We start from the raw sequence: 23,594 nt of genomic DNA on the forward strand, positions 1-23,594 counted from the left end.
TTTTTTCAAGATTGTGATAAAGATTCTATTTTTCCAAATAAAACAGAGCCCTCAGTTTAAATGAATTTTATTTTGTACTTTGCATTGCATATTCAATTCAGATGTGTTCACGACTATTATGCTAGGCACACTGAAAATATACAGGGAATATTGGATGTGTTCAGTGAGCTTTCAGTCACAGAGAAATGAGGCATGCACACAAAATAATGAGAAAGCAGTATATAGTTAATGATGACCAATATAGATAATAGACCAATAAAATAAGCAAGTGAGTTAATAAAGACATCATAGATGTTTTAATGAAAAAGTCTCATCTTCAGGTCAACCTTGACAAATGGAGGAAAAATTGAAAAACAGGAGTTCATTCTACTTAGGGAAAAACAGAAGCAAATGCTTAAAAATATGAATAACTATTTGTTCTGGGAATGGTATATGGAGACCAACTTGATTCTAATGTATGATTTATGTTGGAAACAACACTGGAAATTTTTATATACACAGTTCAGACGCATGTGTCTAAAGCACTGATAATTCTGGATGTAATCCTGATGCAGTGTGGGGACTAAGACTTTTGAGTGGGTTTTGGGCAAGAGGAAGGTTATTTTAGGAACTTTAATCTGGCAGCGTTGTTCCATCATGAGTCATCACTGTTAGAGTGTAGGTGAATTCACATTGCGAAATGATCAGTTAATCCCGGGTCTTTAGAAAATGTGGCTCCGAAGCCTTCTTGTGGAGGTATAGTCAGTTTGCATGACTGTGATGTATATAGGTTGGGGGGCGGGGGGGAAGGTGGTGTTCAGTAACACCACAAAATTCACTGTTTTCATGTCTTACATTTGAACAGATTTATGAATGAGATTCTCACTGCTGTGGTGGTAAAAAGAAAATATTTTGCAGTATCTGTCATATTTGAAAGGCTTTACAATGGGGAACTTTATAGTTATTTTTTGAGAGATGGGATGGACATTCAAGTTTTTTTTGTTTTTTGTTTTTTATGAGCATTCTGATTTTGGTCTGCTTGGCTCCTTAAAATGTTTTATGGTAGACTTGGAATGTCAGTATTTAGAAAAAGGAAGATTTTTTTACTATTTTACTGAAACCTTTAACTGTGTGACTACAAAGCAAACTTTGAATATTACTCTATTAGGTCTTTATCAGAGAGTAAAATTATGCTTTCTTTGGAAAGTTTTGCCTAGATATGAGATGATTCCCTATTTCTCAGGCTAAGTAAAAATATAATAGCTGCCTTAATAGAGGGAAAAAGCAGTTCCTATTTCATAATGAATAATGTATGAATCATAAAAGAAAAATGGGAGGTCACTGGAAATACTTAGCTTTTCAAAGTTTTTGGAACATCTTCTTTAAATGCTTTAGGGATCCAGTAAAGGCCAAGAAAGAACAGCAGTTGAACGTTTCTTGGACTTACCCTTCCACTTCATTAGTAATGGAAATGCTGCTTCTTAAATTTGGGTATTTATATAAAAACATACCTTTTAAAATGGCACTATGGTATAAACTACAAGGATTTTGTAATGCTGTTTAAGTATTTTCACATTGCTTTGTTTTGAACTTTAGATTCAATTTTACTTTTTACTTGTTATGTGTAAGATTTTTGTTTAAAACATAAAATTACTTCGTAGTGGGACACAAAGTTAGTATTAAATATTTATGCTCCTTTAGACATTGTTGAGACAGATTATATGCATGAGTATACTTTAGTTTATATGCTGCATTGGTAGTGGTTAAAAGTATGACCCTACAGGCAATCTTTTCAAGCAGATAAAACTGTTGGGATGCTTTCCCAGGACGATGGGGTTGCCCTCCAAGCGTATCTCTTCAATGCGGTCCCGAATATAACGGCTGTCGTTAGCCTTGCAGAATGTATCATCTGTGATTGAAGTTATGTTGTTAAACTGGAAAACAGAAGGGAAAAATTGTTCAGAAGTTTGAAATTAGCCTTCTGTATGCTATGTAATGGGATTTCACAGAGTATTTTTCTAAAAAGTGATTTTGAAAATATCCTGTGTATCCTCATAGTAATAAAACCCTCTCGGTGCGGCCTGAGTTTCCCCCCAGCCCCTCCCTTTTTACGTATACAGTATTACTTTGGAAGAACACATTCTTATTATTCAGAGTGATATCCACGTGGCAGAAAGTTCTAAGCATGAATAAGATCATCCTAGCTGGAGAAACTGTCCTGTTCTAGAGTGTCAACTCAAAATGGGTACTGTGTCCTTAGATATTCCTTTAAAGAAGTAAAAAGGACAAATGGGAATTCTTGTGATGCTGAGAGACCAGTTTTAGTTTATTTTAATTCCTCCTCTCTCTCCTATTACCTCAAGATGATATTGGACAATAAAGTCGGCTGGAAAGTCACCAAAAGCCAATGTTTACTGCTGTTGGAGAAAGAAGCACAAAGCAGAGGTCTTAGGGTGCCCTACCTTCAAATCCATGATAAGTTCACACCTGATGACAAACCCCACTCTAAGAGCAGACCTCACACCTAGGTCGCTGATCCTTTCATGGTTCTCTGGACAGGTGGGGCTTTCAGGTGGGTGAGTGCCTTGGACTAGTTACACTTTTGATAGGCAAAATTTACATGTGAATAAATGAGTTTCCTAATGAGTCATAAGACTGACCAATTGTAACGTAAAGCCACATATTGTGAAAGGAGCCATCCTACCTGAAGATGAATTACACGTAGACTTTCTGGTAAATTAAGAGGCACAGATTCCAGGGCATTGTGGTCCAAGTAGAGGAAGGAGAGGTGGTTCAATTTCTGTAAGGAAAAGGTACTTGGCTTGAGTGTTATTGAGTCAGTACACTTCTTACACAGGATTCCAGCTGTGTACACACATGCACATGCATGCATATATGTGCATATACATGTGCGTGCATGTGTACGTGAATACATGTGCATGTATTGTTATAGACACCTATCGGTACTATTAATTGCTGGTTTGGTAGTTATTTGGTTTTGAGGGTTTTTTTCGTTTCACAAGTAGTATATTTTGGTCCTTTATGAAGGGTAGTAGTTCCCTCTTGCCTCCCCACATTTTTCTCCACTTATCTGGCCACTGAATATCCAGCCATGCCTGGCCTCAGTCCTCATGTCAGCTTCTGGGCCCCTTTGATTTGTCTTGTGAACAGCTAATAAGGTCAGTCCCTATGCAGGATTGAAATTGGATCCTGGTGCTGCCATAACCTCTCTTGAACCTTCAGAACTTCTCATTTCAGTTCCCCCAATTTCTAGCAAAATGAATGCAGGCACATCTTGGAGATGATGTGGGTTCAGTTCCAGACCACCACAATAAAACAAATATTGCAATAAAGTGAATCCAGTGAGTTTCTTGGTTTCCCAGAGCCTGTAAAGTTACATTTACACTATACTGCAGTCTGTGAAGTGTGCAGTAGCGTATGTCCAACGACAGTGTACGTCCCCTAATTAAAAAATACTTCATTGCTAAGAGCTAACCATCATCTGAGCTTTCAGTGAGTTATAGTCCCTAATGACAGATCACCATGGCAAATGTAATAATAATGAAAAAGTTTCAATTATTGCAGGAATTAGCAAAACACGGCAGAGACGCAGTGAGCAAACACTGTTGGAAAAGTGGCACCGACAGACTCGCTCCACACAGGGTTGGCGCAGACCTTCAGTTTGCAGAAACACGGTCTCTGCAAAGCACAGTGACATGCGACTTGCCTGTGCTCCTGAGCGATGTGCTTGTTAGTAAGATATTTCCTAGAGCGATTTATTAACTACTTAGTGAGATATGACTTTTACCCATAAGGGTCTGTGTTGAATTACTCTTCATTCAGCAGCCCATTGCTGTGTATCCTTTTATAACGTGACTTCAAGATGTAATGCAAGTGTAAAATTCAGAATATTCAGACACTCCTTTTGTGAAGTGTTGATCGGCTCTGGCAGATCTTTACTATGCCAGTTGGTCAACAGCTTATCAGCTGGAATTACATAGCTTCAAATTATAAGGGTTTTTTGTTGTTTTTAAAGCGCCCTGTTTTGGGCGCCTGGGTGGCTCAGTCGTTAGGCGTCTGCCTTTGGCTCAGGTCAGGATCCCAGGGTCCTGGGATCGAGCCCCACATCGGGCTCCCTGCTCAGCGGGAAGCCTGCTTCTCCCTCTCCCACTCCCCCTGCTTGTGTTCCCTCTCTTGCTGTGTCTCTCTCTGTCAAATAAAAAAATAAAATCTTGAAAAAATAAAAAAATGAAGTGAGTCCTGTTTTGAAAAGTCCCCTAATAATCCCTTAACTTCCGAGGAACTCTGATGTGCCTTTAGAATAATGTCTCTTACAGTTTAAAAAGAACTGCTTGAGGGGCGCCTGGGTGGCTCAGTTGGTTAAGCGACTGCCTTCGGCTCAGGTCATGATCCTGGAGTCCCGGGATCGAGTCCCGCATCGGGCTCCCTGCTCGGCAGGGAGTCTGCTTCTCCCTCTGACCCTCCTCCCTCTCATGCTCTCTGTCTCTCATTCTCTCTCTCTCAAAAAAAAAGAACTGCTTGAGTGTAAACAAAAAGAAAAATGGAATATTTTTACATTTTCTGACAGGTTGTTCATTTGTGGATAAATTGTACCTTTTTGTGATTATCATAAACTTTATGATACTATTTGATAGTGTTTCTATTAGATGTTATCATAAGAAGTCACAAACTTCCCCTTTGAATGAGTTTTGCTGCCAGTAGTAACACAGTCGTCTTTTTATCTGGGGCTCCTTCCAGGACAGGGAACGAGTTACCACCTGTGCGGGACTGGACTGAGGCAGTAATTTCTCCTTAGGCTGTGCATTTGGACACAACCTGGCTACCTAAGTCAGAGTAGATCACCTTCCCTTTTTCCTGTACCTATATCTTGAGTTATTAAATAAGAAATGTATTTAGTGTTTAGTACATATAGAATTTTGTACTAGCTGAAATTCAAAAGAAAGTCTACCTACAGAATTTCATGGGCTAATACTTTTAAGTAGTAAAAGTAAAATTAAACTTTTACTGAATTTTACTTTAGGAACGATAATTTTCTGGCATGTGTAAATTACTAATATTGTAAGGAAAAGAAACACAGGAAAACTCGCATTTTGAGGTTTTATAGTATCCTGGTGCCATGAGGGTACAAACCACGTCTATATAAATAAATATTTACTGTGTGAACAAGTGAAAAAGCTGGGACACAACGTAGTCCCATGAAACAAGGTCAAGTTACATAAAGGGAGGTGCAGGTAAGCTAGACTGAATAAGCCCAATACCAGGACTACTTATTATGGAAATAATGTCTTCACTTATAAAGTTAAAATCATTTAAAAATATAAAACAAAATTTTAGAACAGAGTTTCTCTTTTCTCATATTATCATTGGTTGTATAAAACTGATACTGTGTTTGGTCATAGTATAAAATACTTACTTTGAATGTATTTGCTTTGATTCCTCTACTCTTGATTTTGTTGTATTTTGCATTAAATAAAGTGAGCTTGGGAGGAAGAACTGGAAGTTTCAATAGTTGATTTTCAGCTAGTGTAAGTTCTTCTAAGAGAGAAAGTTTTGAAAAAGTACCATCTTCTATATCTTCAATCAGATTTCCCGTAAAATCAAGTCTTCTTAAGTTAGCTTGAAGGAAAAATATACAGAAAATATACAAAAAATATAAAGTCTCATTTGTGTGGACTGAAGAAAAGCATTGGTTTAACGGGTCATTCACACACCTTTTATTTTTAGTATCTAATAGAGTGTCTGTAATTAGTAGATCAGTAAATTTTGTTGAATGCATGGTGAGCATCTGCCCTGCGCCTCACACTGATGGCTTTCCTCACTTGAGTCCTGGAATCTCAGGGTTGGAAGGGAACTTAAAGTTCATAGAGTCCTTCTATACTTCTGTGTTTGAATTCTCAGGATGCTGAGGCAGTTTGAAACAAATTCTGGTTGCAGATCATGGGGAAGTAAGCACCATATTTGGTTGAAAAGAATCATGTAGGTATGTTTTGGACTTTTTCCCAGCATGTTGCATTGTGATCGTAGGTATGTTATCTTTATCTGTCTGCCTTATAGCTTAACAACAACAAACAGGAATGTTCCCTAATTGGTTAAGGTGATGCAGACGGAGAGAGACATTCAGTTCATTTGTTTCACTTTTATATGTCTGGGATGATGAGGAAACGGAGTCACTTCTCATTCATTATTTGACTTAATCCCTGCAAACACTGAGTTAATGAGTATGGATCATTGCTTCCAGGGAATATACAGGGTTAGGCTCCTGTGAGCCTCTGGTCACACATTTACATTTACATCAACCAATTAGTACAAAATTCTATCAGTGTTTCTGTTTCAAAGCATTGTAGTTAGTTTATATGTCGTGGGTACATTAACATCGAACTCACGGCCATGAGCACTGCAGCTCACACTGGAGTGAAGATTCCCTCACACAGTGTCTTTCCCGTGAGGCACTTGAGCACTGCACTTGGGGAGCACAGGAGTGGGGAAGGTGTGGCACTAAGACGGAGCAGGACCCTTAGGATGTGAGAGTTGACACAGAATGGCAGGGGTCACCTTGTTCGACCTTGGTTAGGTAACCCCAATGTGTTCCCACTGTGCACTTGTCTGCAGATGACTGTGAAGGGCAACATGTAGTGACTTTGGGTCACAAATAAATTCCACCGGGTAGGTGAGTTTGAAAGTGTGGATCCACAACTGGGAGGCACAACTGTACCCCGACCAGTTGCAGCGTGAATACTCTTACGGCGAGTCTCATAAATGTGTAATGGGGCCAGTGTGCATTTCTGGGTGTGATTTTCTTCAGAAGCACTCAACAACATAGCAGGCTAGAGAACTCATGAGGGCTTGTGATCCAGGACTGGGGGACTTGGCGATGCAGGAGTCGGGGAGTGTGGTGTGCTCACGGCAGGGCCCTGGCGGCCCGCATCCCAGCAAGGAGTGAAACCCGCTGGTTCCACGTGATAATCATATGAGAAGTTTGGTGGTGTTTCATGACGACACGTGGGCCTCTCCCAAGACCTAAATTGAAAGCTCTGGAGAGTAGGGCCTGGTATCGGTATTTTTGTTTTTAGTACATAGCCAGGTTTAAGAACCTTGAGTTAAAGTAAGGAAAAGAGTCTGTGCTTTTAAAGTGAAGGTAGCATTGTGAGGAAAGCACTGAGGTTAGAGAAGCGCTTCGATTATACTGGCACTCCTGACTGGCTGAGGCAGACAGGTCTCAAAGTCCTGAAGTTGAGAAGGCGTAGGTGCCCATGTGTTAGATGGGCCGTCAACATAGACACTGAAGTCACCAGTAAAGAAAGATGACATGCGGCATTTGAATGGAAAGGAGATTCACCAACAAACCAGCGGATTTTGGTGAAGTATGTGGATACTTAAATACTCCAGCAGTGACTACCCTAGATGTGAGAGGCCCAAGTGCCTAGAAACTTGTGTTTATAATGAGGTTAATACTAACATGAGTTCATATGAATTATTTTATTTAAAATTAACTTACGTATATCTGCAAAATCTTTCGCAGTCAGCTTTTTAATTTTGTTGAATCGTGCATAAAGATAGGCTGATTCCTTTGGCAAGGGTGGTACGGCATCAATGTCAACTTCTTCACAGTAAACAGAACCACTTAAGCAAACACACAGTAGGCAGGTGGGCATTTCTAAGTTGGGAAACAAAATCATAAAAATATAAACAGTACTTTAAAAATATCTGGCCTCGGGGCGCCTAGGTGGCTCAGTTGGTTAAGCGACTGCCTTCGGCTCAGGTCATGATCCTGGAGTCCCGGGATCGAGTCCCGCGTCGGGCTCCCTGCTCAGCTGGGGGGTCTGCTTCTCCTTCTGACCCTCCCCCTCTCGTGCTCTCTGTCTCTCATTCTCTCTCTCGCAAATAAATAAAATCTTTAAAAAAAAATTAAAAAAAAAAATCTGGCCTTAGGGCACCTGGGTGGCTCAGTCATTTGAGTGTCTGACTCTCAGTGTCAGCTCAGGTCTTGATTTCAGGGATGTGAGTTTGAGCCCTGTGTTGGGCTCCATGCTGGACGTGGAACCTACTTAAAAAAAAATTAAAATATTTAGCCTCTAATGGTAAAATTATTGCTATCATGAATGTTATCACTAATTTGAAAAGATATTTTGCAGAATTATAGGTGATAGTGGGAAAGATACCATGGTCATGTTAGTTAGTGACCTGTATTGTACCTAATAACTCACCAGAATCTTACCTTCAGTTCTGTAATCCAAAATCTCCTTTATTCTCTATCCTAGCAGTGATCATTTAATTGCTGGACTGATTTACATTTCCTGGTTTGAATACCAAAAAGGATGCATGAAGCAGACCGTAAGGTAAACGCAAGCTTCCTGTATCCCTTGGTTGGGCACAGACACATTTCAGATTGGTGACCCTCGCTATGGAGCTTAGAAACCAGCAGTTAAGTAAGCACAGACTGTCAGCCTGAATGTTAGAGCCGTCCCAGAAACGGCAAAGACCCCATTACGTGCTACATCACGTATGGCATACTTGTCGTGCCTTTTTCTTCTACATTTTTGAAAACTTTTGAATTTTAAAAACATTTTATTTTTCAGGGCATTTGTTTTCAGAATGTCTTTCAATTAGGGTTTGTCTGAGGTTTCTCATTTTTGACAGGAACACCATGGAAATGATGTTGGGTCCTCAGGGCTGTGTATCAGGAAGCACATGGTATCTATTTGTCCCATTCCTGATGATGCTTGCTTTGGTCACTTGACTCACTTGGTGTTTGCCATTAATAAGTATCTTCTGAAGAAGTACTATGAGATTCTAAATGTCTGGTTTGTCATTAACCTGTCACTCACTAGTTTTATCACCTATTGATAGTTCTTACCTGAATCATTTGTTACTAGGATACTTGCAAATTACGATTTTCTATTCCATCATTTCTTCTACATTTGTTAGTTGATATCTGGTATAAGGTAGAACATTCCCTTCTTATTTATTTAGTTATATCAGTTCAGTATGAGCTTACGAATTCCTTATCCCATGGGCCAGAAGTTACCGTCATATTTATTTTGATAATTAGTCACAGATTAGCCAGTGTGAACTCTTTTTTTTAATATTTTATTTATTTGAGAGAGAGAGAGCACAAGCAGGGGGAGCTGCAGGCAGAGGGAGAAAAGCAGGCTTCCCACCGAGCAAGGAGCCCAACATGGGCCTCGATCCCAGGACCCTGGGATCATGACCTGAACTGAAGGCAGACGCTTAACCTTCTGAGCCACCCAGGCGTCCTGAATGTGAACTCTTTTATGCTCTTTTTTATTCTCTCACAGCTTTTTTTGTGCTTAAATGATACTTAATAAATTACACATATTTAACTTGTATAATTTATAAGTTTTTGACATATGTATATACCCATGAAACCATTGCTGCAATTGAAATACTTGACATAATCATCACCCAGAGTGTTCTTAGGCTCTTTGTAGTCCCTCCCTCCCAGCAACCACTGACCTGCTTTCTGTCAGTTTACAACAGCTTGCATTTCCAAGAGTTTTATATCAAAAGAACCATGAAGTATATACGCCTTGATCCAGCTTCTTCCACTGTGCACAATTATTTTGAGATTCATCTCTTATCACATGTATCAGCAGTGCATTCCTTTTTATTACCGAGTACTATTTCATTGTATTAATATACACAGTTTATATAGTCCTTCCTTATCGGCATTTGGGTTTTTAGTTTTTGGCTATTTCACAGAAAGCTACTGTGAACCTTTATGTAAAAGTTTGTGTGGACGTAATGTTTTCATTTTTCTAGTGTAACTACCGAAGAGCAGAATGGCTGGGCCACCTGATAGGTGTATACCTTTTGAGGAAAGCCCCAAACTATGTTCCGTAGAGGTTGTGCCATTTTATAGTCCCTTCAGCAGTGAACGAGAGTTCCAGTTACTCCACATCCTCGTCAGCATTCGGTTTGATCAGACTTAATTTTAGCCATTCCAGGAAGGCACGTTGTGGTATCTCCTGTTCTAATTTATATTTTCCTAATGACTAATGTGCTGAGCAGTTTTTTAATAAATTTATTTGCCATCCACATATTGTAGTGGTAAAGTGTTCATATCTTCTGCCTATTTTTAAAAATTTTCTTTGTATTTTTGTTACTGAAATAGAAGACTGTATATTGTAGGTATAAGTTTGTCAGATTTACATTTTGCAAATCTTTTCCTCTATGTGGCTTGTCTTATTATCGATGTCTTCTGAACAGGAAACATTTTTTTCTTCTAAATTGTTATTTAAATTCTAGTTAGTTAATATATAGTGTAATATTGGTTTCAGGAGTAGAATTTAGTGATTCATCGCTTACATACAATACCCAGCACTCATCACAACGAGTGCCCTCCTTAATGCCCATCACCCATCGAGCCCCTCCCCTCCCCACCTCCCTCCATCAACCCTCAGTTTGTTCTCTGTAGTTAAGAGTCTCTTATGGTTTGCTTCCATCCCTCTCCTTTCTTTTTTTTTCCTTCCCATATGTTCATCTTTTTTGTTTCCTAAATTCCACGTATGAGTGAAATCATGATATTTGTCTTTCTCTGACTTATTTCACTTAGCATAATACTGTCTAGCTCAATTCAGGTCATTGCAAATGGCGAGATTTCATTCTTTTTGATGTCTGAGTAATATTCCATTGTATATATACACCACAACTTCTTTATCCATTCATCAGTCAATGGACATCTGGGCTCTTTCCATAGTTTGGCTTTTGTTGGTAATGCTGCTATAAACATTGGGGTGCATGAGCCCCTTCAAATCTGTATTTTTTTACCTTTCGGGTAAACACCCAATGGTGCAATTGCTTGGTCAGAGGGTAGTTCTATTTTTAACTTTTTGAAGAACCTCCATACTGTTTTCCACAGTGGCTACACCAGTTTGCATTCCCACCAACGGTGCAAGAGGGTTTCCCTTTCTCCACATCCTCGCCAACACCTATTTTTCCTGTGTTGTTAATTTTAGCTATTTTGCCAGGTGTGAGGTGATTTCTCATTGTGGTTTTGTGTTTTTTGTTATTTTTTTTAAAGATTTTATTTATTTGACAGAGAGGGTGTGGGGGAGAAGCAGGCTCCCCACTGAGCAGGGACCCAGATGCGGGACTCAACCCCAGGACCCTGGAATCATGACCTGAGCTGAAGGCAGACGCTCAACTGACTAAGCCACCCAGATGCCCCCTCATCATTGTTTTGATTTGTATTTCCCTGATGATGAGTGATGATGAGCGTCATTTCATGTGTTTGTTGGCCATCTGGATTTCTTCTTTGGAAAAGTGTCTATTCATGTCTTCTCATTTCTTAACTGGATTATTTGTTTTTTGGGTGTTGAGTTGGTAAGTTCCTTATAGATTTTGGATCTGTCATTTGCAGATATCTTCTCCTGTTCCCTAGGTTGCCTTTTAGTTTTGTTGATTGTTTTCTTCCCTGTGTAGAAGCTTTTTATCTTGATGAAGTCCCAGTAGTTCATTTTTGCTTTTGTTTCCTTTGCTTCTGGCAACATGTCTAAGAAGAAGTTGCTGAGGCCAAGGTTGAAGAGGTTGCTGCCTGTGTTCTCTACGATTTTGATGGTTTCCTTTCTCACATTTAGGTCTTTCATCCTTTTTTTTTTTTTTTTTTAAGATTTTATTTATTTATTTATTTTGAGAGAGAGAGAGCATGTGTGTGAGTGGGGGAAGAGGCAGAAGAAGGAGAGAGAGAATCCCAAGCCGAGTCCACACCAAGCCAGAGCCTGATACGGGTCTCGATCCCACAACCCCAGGATCACCACCTGAGCAGAAACCAAGAGTCGGATGCTCAACCAACTAAGCCACCCAGGCCCAGGTCTTTCATCCATTTTATATTTATTTTTGTGTATGGTGTAAGAAAGTGGTCCAGTTTCATTCTTCTGCATGTGGCTGTCCAGTTTTCCCAGTACTATTTGTTGAAGAGCCTGTCTTTTTTCAATTGGATATTCTTTCCTGCTTTGTCAAAGATTAGTTGACCATAGAGTTGAGGGTCCATTTCTGGGTTCTCTACTCTGTTCCATTGATCTATGTGTCTGTTTTGTGCCAGTACCATACTGTCTTGGTGATCACAGCTTTGTAACAGAGCTTGAAGTCAGGCATTGTGACGCCCCCAGGTTTGGTTTTCTTAGGATTGTATTGGGTCTTTTCTGGTTCCATACAAATTTTAGGATTTTTTGTTCTAGCTCTGTGAAAAATGCTGTTGTTACTTTTATAGGGATTGCATTAAGTGTGCAGATTGCTTTGGGTAATATAGACACTTTAACAACATCTTCCAATCCATGAGCATGGGATGTCTTTCCATCTCTTTGTGTCTTCCTCAATTTCATTCATGAGTGTTCTGTAGTTTTCAGAGTACAGATCTTTTACCTCTTAGGTTAGGTTTATTCCTAGGTATCTTACTGTTTTGGGTGTAGATGTAAATGGGATTGATTCCTTGATTTCTTTTACTGCTGCTTCATTATGGGTGTAGAGAAATGCAACAGATTTCTGTACATTGATATTCTATCCTGTGACTTTGCTGAATTCGTGTATCAGTTTTAGCAATTTTTTGGTGGGGTCTTTCAGGTTTTCTATATAGGGTATCATGTCATCTGCAAATAATGAAAGTTTGACTTCTTCCTTGCTGATTTGGATGCCTTTTATTTCTTTTTGTTGTCTGATTGCTGTGTGGCTAGGACTTCCAGTGCTGTGATGAACAGTAATGGTGAGAGTGGACATCTCTGTCATCTTCCTGACTATAGGGGTAGGGCTCTCAGTTTTTCCCCATTGAGGATGATACTAGCCCTGGGTCTTTTGTATGTGGCTTTTATGATGTTGAGGCGTGTTCCTTCTATATATTTTTATTTTAATGAAGAACAGTTGATTCCTTTATAGTTGTGCTTTTTCTGTTGTATTGAGAAATCTTTGCCAACCTACGTTATTATCCTGTTTTCTTCTAAAGGTTGTATAGTGTCAGCTCTTGATATTTAGCTTTGGGTCCATTTTGAGTTAATTTTTATATATCGTCTCAGGAAGAGTCAAAGCTCATTTTTTTAACTTAGACCTATCCAGTTTTTTCACCATTTTTTGAAAAAATTGTCCTTTCCTCATTATGTTGCATTGGGACCACTGTGAAAAACCAGTTGACCCTATTGTGTAAGTGTATTCCTGGACTCTATTCTGTTTTGTTGATCTACTTGTTATTTTTATGCTAATACCACAATGTCTTACTTCCTGTACGGTTTTAGGAAGTGTAAATCCTCTACCTGTATTCTTCAACATTGTTATGACTATTCTAATCTCTTTGCATTTCCACATAAATTTCAGTCAGCTTCTTAATTTCAAAAAGCCTGCTAAAAATTTAACTGGTATTGAGTTAAATCTACAAATAAATTTGTGAAAAATTGATATCTTAATGATATTGAGTTTTCTGGTTCTTGAACATAATATATCCATATATTTAGGTCTTTAATTTCTCACAGTATAGTTATCTAGATTTCAGTGTGCAGGTCTTAATATGTCTTTTACAAATTTATACCTACATATTTTTTTATATTTTGATTAATTAAAATGTTAAATGTCTCCATTACTCTGTGAGAACTTTTTTATTTTCTGGCTTAAGATGTCCTAGACCACTCTTGCCTTTTCTCTGCCCTAAGCCTGAAATCAGTTATTCCTTTAGGGAGTATTGGTTCCTTTTAGTGGAGAGTAGTATTTAGAAACCAAGATTTGAATGTGGATATGCTCATTGCTACCAGCATCTCATTGTTTCTACACTCTTTCTGCAGAGAGAGCTGGGAAATATATATATGTCTATTTGTCTCTCCATATTTAATACACATATATGCACACATATATGTATTATAGACATATACATGCACTCTTACACACATATAGACATAGATGTATGTATACACTGTCTACATGTGTGTGTGTACACATAAACACACCGTATGCATATATACACATATACACTCACAGAGCCAAATATGTCTATACAGGCAAACAGAAATTGCACATTTGGTTCCAGTGCGATAAAGCACGTCAAATGAGCTTTTTGGTTTCCCGGTGCACATAAAAGTTACGTTTACAGTGCATGTGGCCTATGAAATGTGCAGTAGCTGTGTTTGAAGAAACATTGTTCAGGACTCCTGGGTGGCTCAGCGTCTGCCTTCGGCTCAGGTCATGATCCCAGGGTCCTGGGATCGAGCTCCTCATCGGGCTCCCTGCTCCGCAGGAAGCCTGCTTCTCCTTCTCCCACTCCCCCTGCTTGTGTTCCCTCTCTCAATGTGTCTCAAATAAATAAAATCTTAAAAAAAAAAAATAAGAAAACATTGTTCAAAAAAGAAAAGAATGTTCATATCTTATTTAAAAATACTCTATTGTTGAGAAGTGCTAACCACCATCTGAGCTCTCAGGGAGCCATGATCTTTTTGCTGGTGGACGGTCTTGCCTGATGTTGATCTGCTGACCCATCAGGGTGCTGGCGGCTGAAGGCTGGGTGACTGGCCATTTCTGAAAATAAGACAACCCTGAAGTTTGCCTCATGGATTGACCCTTCCTTTCGTGAATGATTTCTCTGTAGCTTGTGATGCTTGTTTGGTAGCATTTTACCCACAGAAGAACTTCTTTCAAAACTGGAGTCCATCCTCCAACTCTGCCTCTGCTTTACAACTGGGTTCACGTGATATTCTAAATCCTTTGTTGTCATTTCAACAGTCTTCACAGCATCTTTACCAGGTGTAGGTTCCATCTCGAGAATCCCCTTTTTTGCTCATCCATAAGAAGCAACTCCTCATCTGTTCAAGTTTTATCATGAGATTGTGGCAGTTCACTCCCATCTTCAGGCCACACTTCTGATCCTGGTTGTCTTGCTGTTTCTCCCACATCCACAGTGACTTCCTCCACTGAAGTCTTGAACCCCTCAAAGCCACCCATGAGCGCTGGAATCAACTTCTTCCAAACCCCTGTTCATTCACTTCCCGTGAATCATGCATGTTAATGGCATCTAGGATGGTGAATCCTTTCCAGGATGTTTTCGATGGACTCTGCCCAGATCCATCAGAGGAATCACTATCTGTGGCAGCCATAGTCTTACTAAAGGTATTTCTTAAAGACTTGAGAGTTGAAAGTCAGAATTACCCCTGGATCCATGGGCTGCAGGATGGATGTTGTGGTAGCAGGCATGAAAGCAACATTAATCTTGTCCATCTCCATCAGAGCTCTTGGCTGACCGGGTGCAATGCCATGTCGCAGTAATATTTTGCAAGGAATCTTTTTTACTGAGCAGCAAGTCTCAAGAGTGGGCTTAAAATATTCCATCAACCATGTTGTAAATAGATGTGCTGTCCGCCAGGCTGTGTTGTTTAGAGAGCATAGGCGGAGGAGATTTAGCATGGTTGCTAAGGGCTTATTTTCAGAATGGGCAATGAGCATTGGCTTCCACTTCAACTCACCAGCTGCATTAGCCTCACTTGAGAAGTCAGCCTGCCCTTGGAAACTTTTTTTTTTTAAGGTTTTATTTATTTATTTATTTATTTGACAGAGAGACAGTGAGAGAGGGAGTACAAGCAGGGGGAGTGGGAGAGGGAGAAGCAGGCTCCCCGCCGAGCAGGGAGCCCGATGCGGGGCTTGATCCCAGGACCCTGGGACCATGACCCGAGCTGAAGGCAGACGATTAACGACTGAGCCACCCGGGCGCCCCTGTCCTTTGAACCTTTGAAGCCAGGCGTTGACTTCTTTCTAGCTCTGAAAGTCCTAGATGGCATCTTCCAATAGAAGACTGCTTCATCTGTATTGACAGTCTGTTCAGTGTGAGCACCTTCATGAATTCTCTTAGCTAGATCTTCGGGATCACTTGCCACAGCTTCCCCGTCGGCACTCGCTGCTTCACCTTGCACTTGTACGCTTTGGAGAGCGCCTCTTTCCTTAGCCTTGCCAACTTCTGCCAGCTCCCAACTTTTCTTCTGCAGCTTCCTCACCTCCTCAGCCTGCACAGAACTGAAGAGTCAGGGCCTTGCTCTGGGTGAGGCGCTGGCCAAAGGGAATGTTGTGGCTGGTCTGAGCTTCCATCCACACCAGTCAGACTCTCCATGTCAGCAGGGAGGCTGTTTCATTTTCTTCTCATGCGAGTGTTCACTGGGGAAGCACCTGTGATGTCCTTCGAGAACGTTTCCTTTGCATTCATAACTGGGCTAATTGTTTGGCACGAGAGGCCTAGCTTTCGGCCTGTCTTGGGATTTGACGGGCGTTCCTCACGAAGCTTAATCATCTCTAGTTGCGATGGAAAGTGAGAGATGTGTGACTCTTCCTTTCACTTGAACACTTAGAGGCCATGGTAGGGTTATCAGTTGTGCTAATGTCAATACGGTTGTGTCTCAGGGAATAGGGAGGCCCGAGGAGGAGGGGAGAGAGAGGTGGGGGAAGGGCCCATCTGTGGAGTAGCCAGAACACACACAGCATTGATCGGTCACGTTCACCGTCTTATATGGGCACGGCTCATGGTGCCCCCAAATTACAGTGGTGACATCGAAGATCACCGATCACAGATCACTGTAACAAATGTAGTAATAACAAGCTTGAAATATTATGAGAGTTCCCAAAATGTGACACAGGACATGATGTGAGCAACTGCTGTTGGGAAGATGGTGCCAATGGACTCGTTCCAGGCGGGTTTGCCGTCACCCTTCAGTCTGTAAGCAGTGCAGCATCTGCGGGGTCAGTAAAACAAGGCGGGCCTGTACCCATGTCTGTACGTCTGCGTACAAACCGTGAGCTGGCGCCAGTATCTTCCCTTCCGGTCCAGCTCCCCAGTGTCACTCTGGCCTTCCCCCCACCACATTTGTAGCACCAGGCTCTGAGAAACCTGGCTCTCTTGACCCAGTGCAGTATTTTACTCAGTGCCAGGCCACACAGTAAGTAGTTTGGTTATTACTGACGTGTAACACAGTGGAAAACAAACCTACTCACTGGATTTTCAGTATTTGGCCCTTCTATTTTGTCTTTAGCCTGAAGGTATGTAGTCAAAATACTGTGTTTAAGGGTTACTTGGATTAAATTTGTTTCCTTTAATGTGTTATGTTATTCATTTGAAATGAAATTAAGTTTCTAATTGTAGGCCAATTTTCTTTTATCTTATCCTTGCTGATTCTATTTATAAATGTTTGTTTACCTGTGTGAAATATAACCTTGTTCTAAAATCAGACCTACACAGAAAGTGTATACTCATAGAAGTCCCACGCCCTCTTGTCCCCCGCCTCCCAGTGTCCATCTCTCCCTCCTTCCCACCCCTGGTTCCTTCTGTGATTGGTGGGTAACTAGTCTCCATTTTTAAATTACCTTTGCTTGAGTTTCTTTTCCAGAAACACAAGTAAGCTGATGCAGGTATGTTTTCCATCTCTCTCTTTCTTGGATGAAAGGCAGTACACTGTAGATACTCTTGCACTTTTTTTTCATATATTCTGGAAATCACTTCTAACAGTCCGTAACAGTCTTCTTCATTCACTTTCACAACTGTGTAGTATTCCCTTCTGTGGATTTACCATACTTCACTTAACCTCTCTTCAGCATATGGGCAGTTAGATGGTTTCCAGAATTTTGCATTTGCAAGCAGTGCTTCAGTGATGCTGCATATGTTTTTTCTTCCTTTTGGAGGTATATCTTTAGGGTAAAAACCTAGAAGTTGATTGCTATGTCACAAAGTAAATGCATGTTTGGTTTTGTTAGACGTTGCTTAACTCTATCCAAAAACATTATACCAATTTGTATTCCTCCCAGCAATATATGAAGGTCTCTGATAGTCCATGGCCTTGTCAGTGGTATATTTTGGTGTAACAGTTTTAATTTTTGTCCCATCAGGTAGGTTAAAAATTTGTATCTCAGTGTAATTTAAATTTACATTTCTGTATGTGTGAGATTGAATATCTTTCCATATGTTTAAGGATCATTTTTATATCACTTTTTGAATTGTATGTTCATATCTTTTGCTGGTTTTTCCGGTGGATTTTTATTCAGTTTCTTTTTCCTGGGTCTTTATGTGTTATAAATTAGAGATATTAACTTTATTTCTCTCAGCTTTCAGTTTTATTTGCCTTCGTTTGTGATGCTTTTTCCCATGAAAAAGTTTGATTTCATCAAGTCAAATTGATTGATCTTTTCTATTATTTTCTCTGGATTTTGAGGCATCCCACTCCCAGATTATCATTCCGTATTTGCATGGTTTCACTTTTTACTTTTAGACCCTAATTTATACAATGAGGGATTTGTTTTTCTGTGTAAAGTATGGATCAAATTTTATCCCTTTTCAGTTGACTACTCAGTTGTTCAATACCATTTAAAAATTTTTTTTAGGGGCGCCTGGGTGGCTCAGTCGTTAAGCGTCTGCCTTCGGCTCAGGTCATGATCCCAGGGTCCTGGGATCGAGCCCTGCATCGGGCTCCCTGCTCCGCGGGAAGCCTGCTTCTCCCTCTCCCACTCCCCCTGCTTGTGTTCCTTCTCTCGCTGTGTCTCTCTGTGTCAAATAAATAAATGAAATCTTTAAAAAAAAATTTTTTTAAAGTTTTTATTTATTTAAGATTTTATTTTATTTGACAGAGAGAGAGTACAAGCAGGGTAAGTGGCAGAGGGAGAGGGAGAAGCAGATGCTCTGCTGAGCAGGGAGCCCCACGAGGGGCTCGATTTTAGGACCCTGGTAATATGAACTGATCTGAAGGCAGACGCTTAACCGACTGAGCCACCCAGGCGCCCCTAAATTTATTTAAATTTCAGTTTGTTAGCATATGGTGTAATATTAGTTTCAGGGTCCAACACTCTTTTTCAAAAATACCATCGTTAAGGTGCCTGGAGGGCTCAGTTGGTAGAGCATTGGACTCTTGATCCCGGGGTTGTGAGTTGGAGTCCCACGTTGGGTGTAGAGTTTTTCTTAAAACCTTTAAAAATACCATCTTTGCTTCAGTGATTTACAGTGCCTTCTTTATTATATACTGAGTTTCTACAGGTATTTCTGTTTCTGAACTTCCTATTCTGTTTGTGCACCAGTATCACACGTATTTTAGGATAGATACTTTAATGTATGTTCTCATGCGTGGTATGTCTTGTTTCCGCGGATACATGTCAGTTCTCGGTGACTTCCTGGCTATTAGTGGAGGTTTGATTTTTCTACATGAACTTGAGAATCAACCTTACCAGCTTTGTAAAGAAGTTTATTGTTACCAATTTAGGCAGAACTGACATCTTTATGATACCGAGTCATCCTATCCAAGAGCAAGGGATGTCTTTCCAATTAGTGTGCGATTTTTTTTCATGTTGTCGTGTGAAACGCTATTCTTTGACAGAGCAAAAATAAACCAAGTAGACAGGAACTGTTAAGGAGGACTTTGTTATTTGTTATTTATACATTTTCTATTGTTTTCATAGAAATGTATATTATAAATATTTATGTATTTAGCCATCTCTGTGTCTTCTCTAAGTTTCTCGAAGTTAAGAATTCATTTTATTTCCCTTATCCTCAGGCTGTACATAGTATTTGCAGATCATTGATGTTAAATCACTGTTTCTGGAATTGACTTTATATAGACAAAGGCACACACTTTGTACTTGGTTGTTCTTGAATGTTTCTGTCTACGTTTCTCACTCGTAATGTGGGGTGGCAATGGATGTGCACCCCCAGTGTACCAGCTGTCTTTCTCAGGGGAGATAAAAGTCCACTGTTTGAATTTAATGTATCCCGAGGTCATTTTTAATACCATAAGGAATAAAGTTCCATAATAAGCTATTTATTAAAGCTCCTAATGAGATAATTAGATGAGAGGGTATGCACACTTACCATCATTTTCCTTCTTGAGGGGTGGTGGTGTTACACGCTCATCTTTTTGTAATTGAAGACTTTTCTCTTCCGGTATTATCATAGTTTCTTTTTCCTATTGGAAAAATAAAAATTTGTTATCAGGTCTGAAAACGTCTAATTTTGACCATAAAACTTAAGGTCATGGGGCGCCTGGGTCCCTCCGTGGGTTGAGCCTCAACTCTTGGCTTCAGCGCAGGTCGTGATCTCAGGGTCCTGGGATCGAGCTCCTCGTTGGGCTCCACACTCAGCAGGGAGTCTGCTTGGGATTCTCTCTTCCTCTCCCTCTGCCCCACCCCGCCTCTGCCAAATAAATAAATAAATCTTAGCAAAAAACCCAAAACACCATAGGGTCACAGTTAGTGTCATTTCCTTTGCACTGCAATAGGGTTTGATACGTAATTCCATATCATCATTCATTAGCTTGTAAGGTAAATATTTGTGTAGCTTGTTTTCACTCCAGACTGTCAACTCCTTGAGTAAAAGAACCAGGTCTGTTTTATTGTTTTATCTCCAAAAGCCAAACTCCGTGCCTCCTAAATGTTGACTATATTGAAATTCCAAATGGAAGCTGGAGGGAACTCTGACTCAGAATGAAAGTTTTTCTGAAGTGGAACCTGAAATGAGATCATATTTATCAAGGGAAGTTCTTTAATTATTCTTTATGGTCTTGTCTTAATTGAGTTCAGTTCCCGATGCCAGATTCTACCATGTTCAGCAGGATTGCAGCACTAGTCACGCCGCATGTGCAGGGCACTGAGCAAGCTTTTGGTCTCTTCTGCAAGTGACCCATCATTACCTACATGCCTGCCCTGCACCAGGTCCTTCCCTACCCACCCCACGGGGACCCCCAGTCCAGAATGTTAGCCCTGGGGTCTGTATCACTCTTTCCTGTCCTGGGAGGGAACGTTTTCTGCCATTAGATTTGATGTAGATCGCGTGGGGCCCCAGTCTCTACCCTCTGAAAACACGTTCCCCTTTCATCTCCATCTTGACTCCTTTATCCTCCCATGTGGGTTCTGCTTGAGCAGCCCCTCCACTCTGAGTTTGTGTATTAAGTGCTGTTGAATTCTTCTCCACTTCACAAATATCTTGGTCCCTACATTTATATGAAGAGCAGAGACTTCTAAAGCAATGTGAAGAGAAAAAGCAAGAATTTACTACTTTTTAGGGAGCACGGAAGTTTGAAATTATTTTTTTAACTGAGAGATTCCAATCATCGATGTAAGCCAATAGCTTATTGTTATGATAGGCCTTTTTTAAAAATTCTGAAGCTGTGACTAGTGATACCTATCATTTTTGTCTTAATGTTGGGCAAAAATAATGCTAGCATATTAACCAACTCCATTGAAAGAAATTATAGTGTTAACATTTGGTCCTGTGTACTAAAAAAAGAAAAAAGAAAAAAAAGACAATCAGCATTGTTATATATTTGGCTGCGTTTCTCATTTTCCATTCTGTGCGCGCACACACACAGAGTAGGCAGGAGCAGATACTTATGTGCTGCGTTAACTTTTTCCTTACCCAGCATTCATTTCTTTGTGCCAAGAAAACCACAAGTAATTACTCAGCCCATGCAAGTGGAGTATGAAAGATGTGATATGAAGTCATCCCTGCAGAGTAGTAGCTAAAGGACAATTACAGTCACAATTGATAGAGTCTAAATTGTTGAAACTCATTAAAAATTAAGCCCCACATTGAGGAGTTTTTCATTTTTCGGTACCATGCATAGTTGGCATGTGTAAGTTATTGTGAAATGCTATGGACACCAAAATAAGCAGTATTTATTTCCATGAACCACTTCTTCCTAAAATAATAAACCTTAGGCTGGTAATCCAAGATTATTTCTCCTAATACACATTTCTCCTATTTTATTTTAAGACAATATAATACACAAATATAGGGCGTTGTATAACATTGCTTATAAATCTTCAACCAGTAAGATATCATCTTAAAGTTTAGTTTTTTTAAATTTTGTGTTGGTTGCTATAGATACTGTTTGGTTACCACAGGTAACCATGGGAGGCATGCATACTTTAAAAATATAATCTTGGGGACAGTTATTTTGAATTACTTCCAGTCATTTAAAGTGCTGTTTCTTTCCCCTTACCTTATCAGACACATTAAAAAAACAAAAACATGTATTTAAATGGGTGACTGTTTTCGAAGTTAAATTTAGAGTAGAAATAAAATACCTTAATATTTTTTCCATCCAGATATTTATCCTCCAAGTCTTGACTAAACAAGGCTTCTTCAAAATTATCTGTTCCATAATCATAGGGCATGCGTGAGTCCTGCTGAGTCGGTGGTGCTGGCTTTATCAGAGGCACAAACAGGAGCAGGAGAAGTATAGACGGCAGAGTCTTCATTTCAGCAAAAATCAAGGTGACTGGAAGTTAATAAGCTAGTGGCCTGCTAACTGGGACAATGCTCTCTTTTTCCCTGGAAGTAAAAACGCAGACCATCGAAGCAATATTTAAAAGCTTAGAGGACTTTTGGCAGGGTGTACTCAGTAGGGGCCAGAGAACAAGTATTTAACCCTTAGTGATCTTTAATTAGATGCTAAAAGTTTTCAAGTATCAGTGACATTCTTAAAAATAGTTTCAGAAAGTGGTTTTATTTATTTTTCTGTCAAAACCCAAGCAATGTTGATAATTTCAGTTTGTTAATAATTAGGTGCCTTAAACAAAGGTATATGTGTGCAATTGAAATCTTAGGATACCTGTAGTATAAATAGTTAAAATGAAGACTCATGATCCTGTCTCATGTGAGTTAAAAATATCGTATTTCAACTTTGCTATTTTATAAGAACTCTTGATTTGTAATGGTATGAATAGAAATAACTTCTAGGAGTTTTAAAACTTAAACTTCAAATTGAAAATGAAGAGTAGTCATTTACACTTATTTTTAGGTGATAAAGCATATAGGAAAACCCATAATATTAATTTTCTTAGTTTTGTAATTTTCATTGATATCGTTATTTTTAGTTAACAGCATTGCTTTTTAAATTTAAACTATGAATAACACAGATAGTATTGCAGACTAGAAAAAATACAGAATTTAATCAAGGATTTGGGGGAAGGAGAGGGGGAAGATTCTCTTAGGGTTATCAGTGATGCACACTTCAGACTTCTTCTTAAGTAACCTCAGACAGGATCACTCAGTTGCTGGTGCTGTGTTGTACATGCCGGCTTGTCAAAAATCAGTGGCTAAAACGCCTGGCTTTTGACTTACGCAGCAAGGCTTTTGCCTGTAGGGATGTTAAAGTTATGCAGTGACATATTTAAGTGCTTGTTACAATTGTTCAAGGTAACTGAAACTTAAAAAATTAGAGGTGGCCTTTGCATTTATCAAGACTGTTCGATGAATCACATCTTAACAAGCGATATTTAAAATAATATGTGAAAGAAGAGCCTACCGTTGTAGCTTTTTTGAAGCTTTTTGTGGTTTTCCTCAATAGAAGTTCATGGCTGTGTATTAGCCCCAAGTGGTAGGTGAAGGAGGAAGGCTGTGCATCAGTTTCAAAGTGCTGCATGGAGTTTCAGGGCCCAGCAGCTTTAAATGCAGTTTGCATGTGGTGGAGATCCTGGCCAACATTCTTTCTCTGGGGTGAATTGTAGTGTGCTGTACTGGAGAGCTGTGCTTAAAACATTTGCATCTGCCGTGCTTGGTCTGCTTCTACTAAGGACTGTAAGCTCGTGTTATTTTTGTCTTGTGTAATGAGCACTAAGGTTTCATGAATATTATTTGTGAAGATGAC

The 23,594-nt window shown here is 39.7% G+C and overlaps 2 protein-coding genes across 5 annotated transcripts in view; one reads left to right on the plus strand and one right to left on the minus strand.

The window, feature by feature from the left end:
- The window catches only part of CENPP (centromere protein P), a 238,457-nt gene that overhangs the window by 70,180 nt on the left and 144,683 nt on the right, over positions 1 to 23,594 (plus strand). Inside the window, exon 6 of one of the 4 annotated variants that reach the window (XM_064579254.1) lies at positions 3,565 to 4,531. The exons of 2 other annotated variants lie outside the window; for them this stretch is intronic. In XM_064579254.1, the coding sequence (XP_064435324.1) occupies positions 3,565 to 3,762 (198 nt within the window). In that variant the 3' untranslated portion in view covers positions 3,763 to 4,531. Of the gene's footprint in view, positions 1 to 2,342; positions 2,691 to 3,564; positions 4,532 to 23,594 lie in introns of those variants that run through there. One more of the 4 variants, XM_064579255.1, reaches the window with a different exon arrangement.
- OGN (osteoglycin) lies at positions 52 to 23,382 on the minus strand. The gene is made up of 7 exons (XM_045882078.2): positions 23,253 to 23,382; positions 22,030 to 22,276; positions 19,817 to 19,910; positions 7,496 to 7,654; positions 5,414 to 5,616; positions 2,684 to 2,779; positions 52 to 1,913 (listed from the first exon to the last, which is right to left on the minus strand). Exons 2-7 carry the CDS (start codon positions 22,201 to 22,203, stop codon positions 1,743 to 1,745), a joined length of 897 nt encoding a protein of 298 aa, XP_045738034.1. The 5' UTR covers positions 22,204 to 22,276; positions 23,253 to 23,382; the 3' UTR covers positions 52 to 1,742.

Source organism: Mirounga angustirostris, unplaced genomic scaffold, assembly GCF_029215605.1.
Source record: "Mirounga angustirostris isolate CCGP_5_RB_7025 unplaced genomic scaffold, mMirAng1.0.hap1 SCAF_15, whole genome shotgun sequence".
Taxonomy (NCBI): Eukaryota; Metazoa; Chordata; class Mammalia; order Carnivora; family Phocidae; genus Mirounga; species Mirounga angustirostris.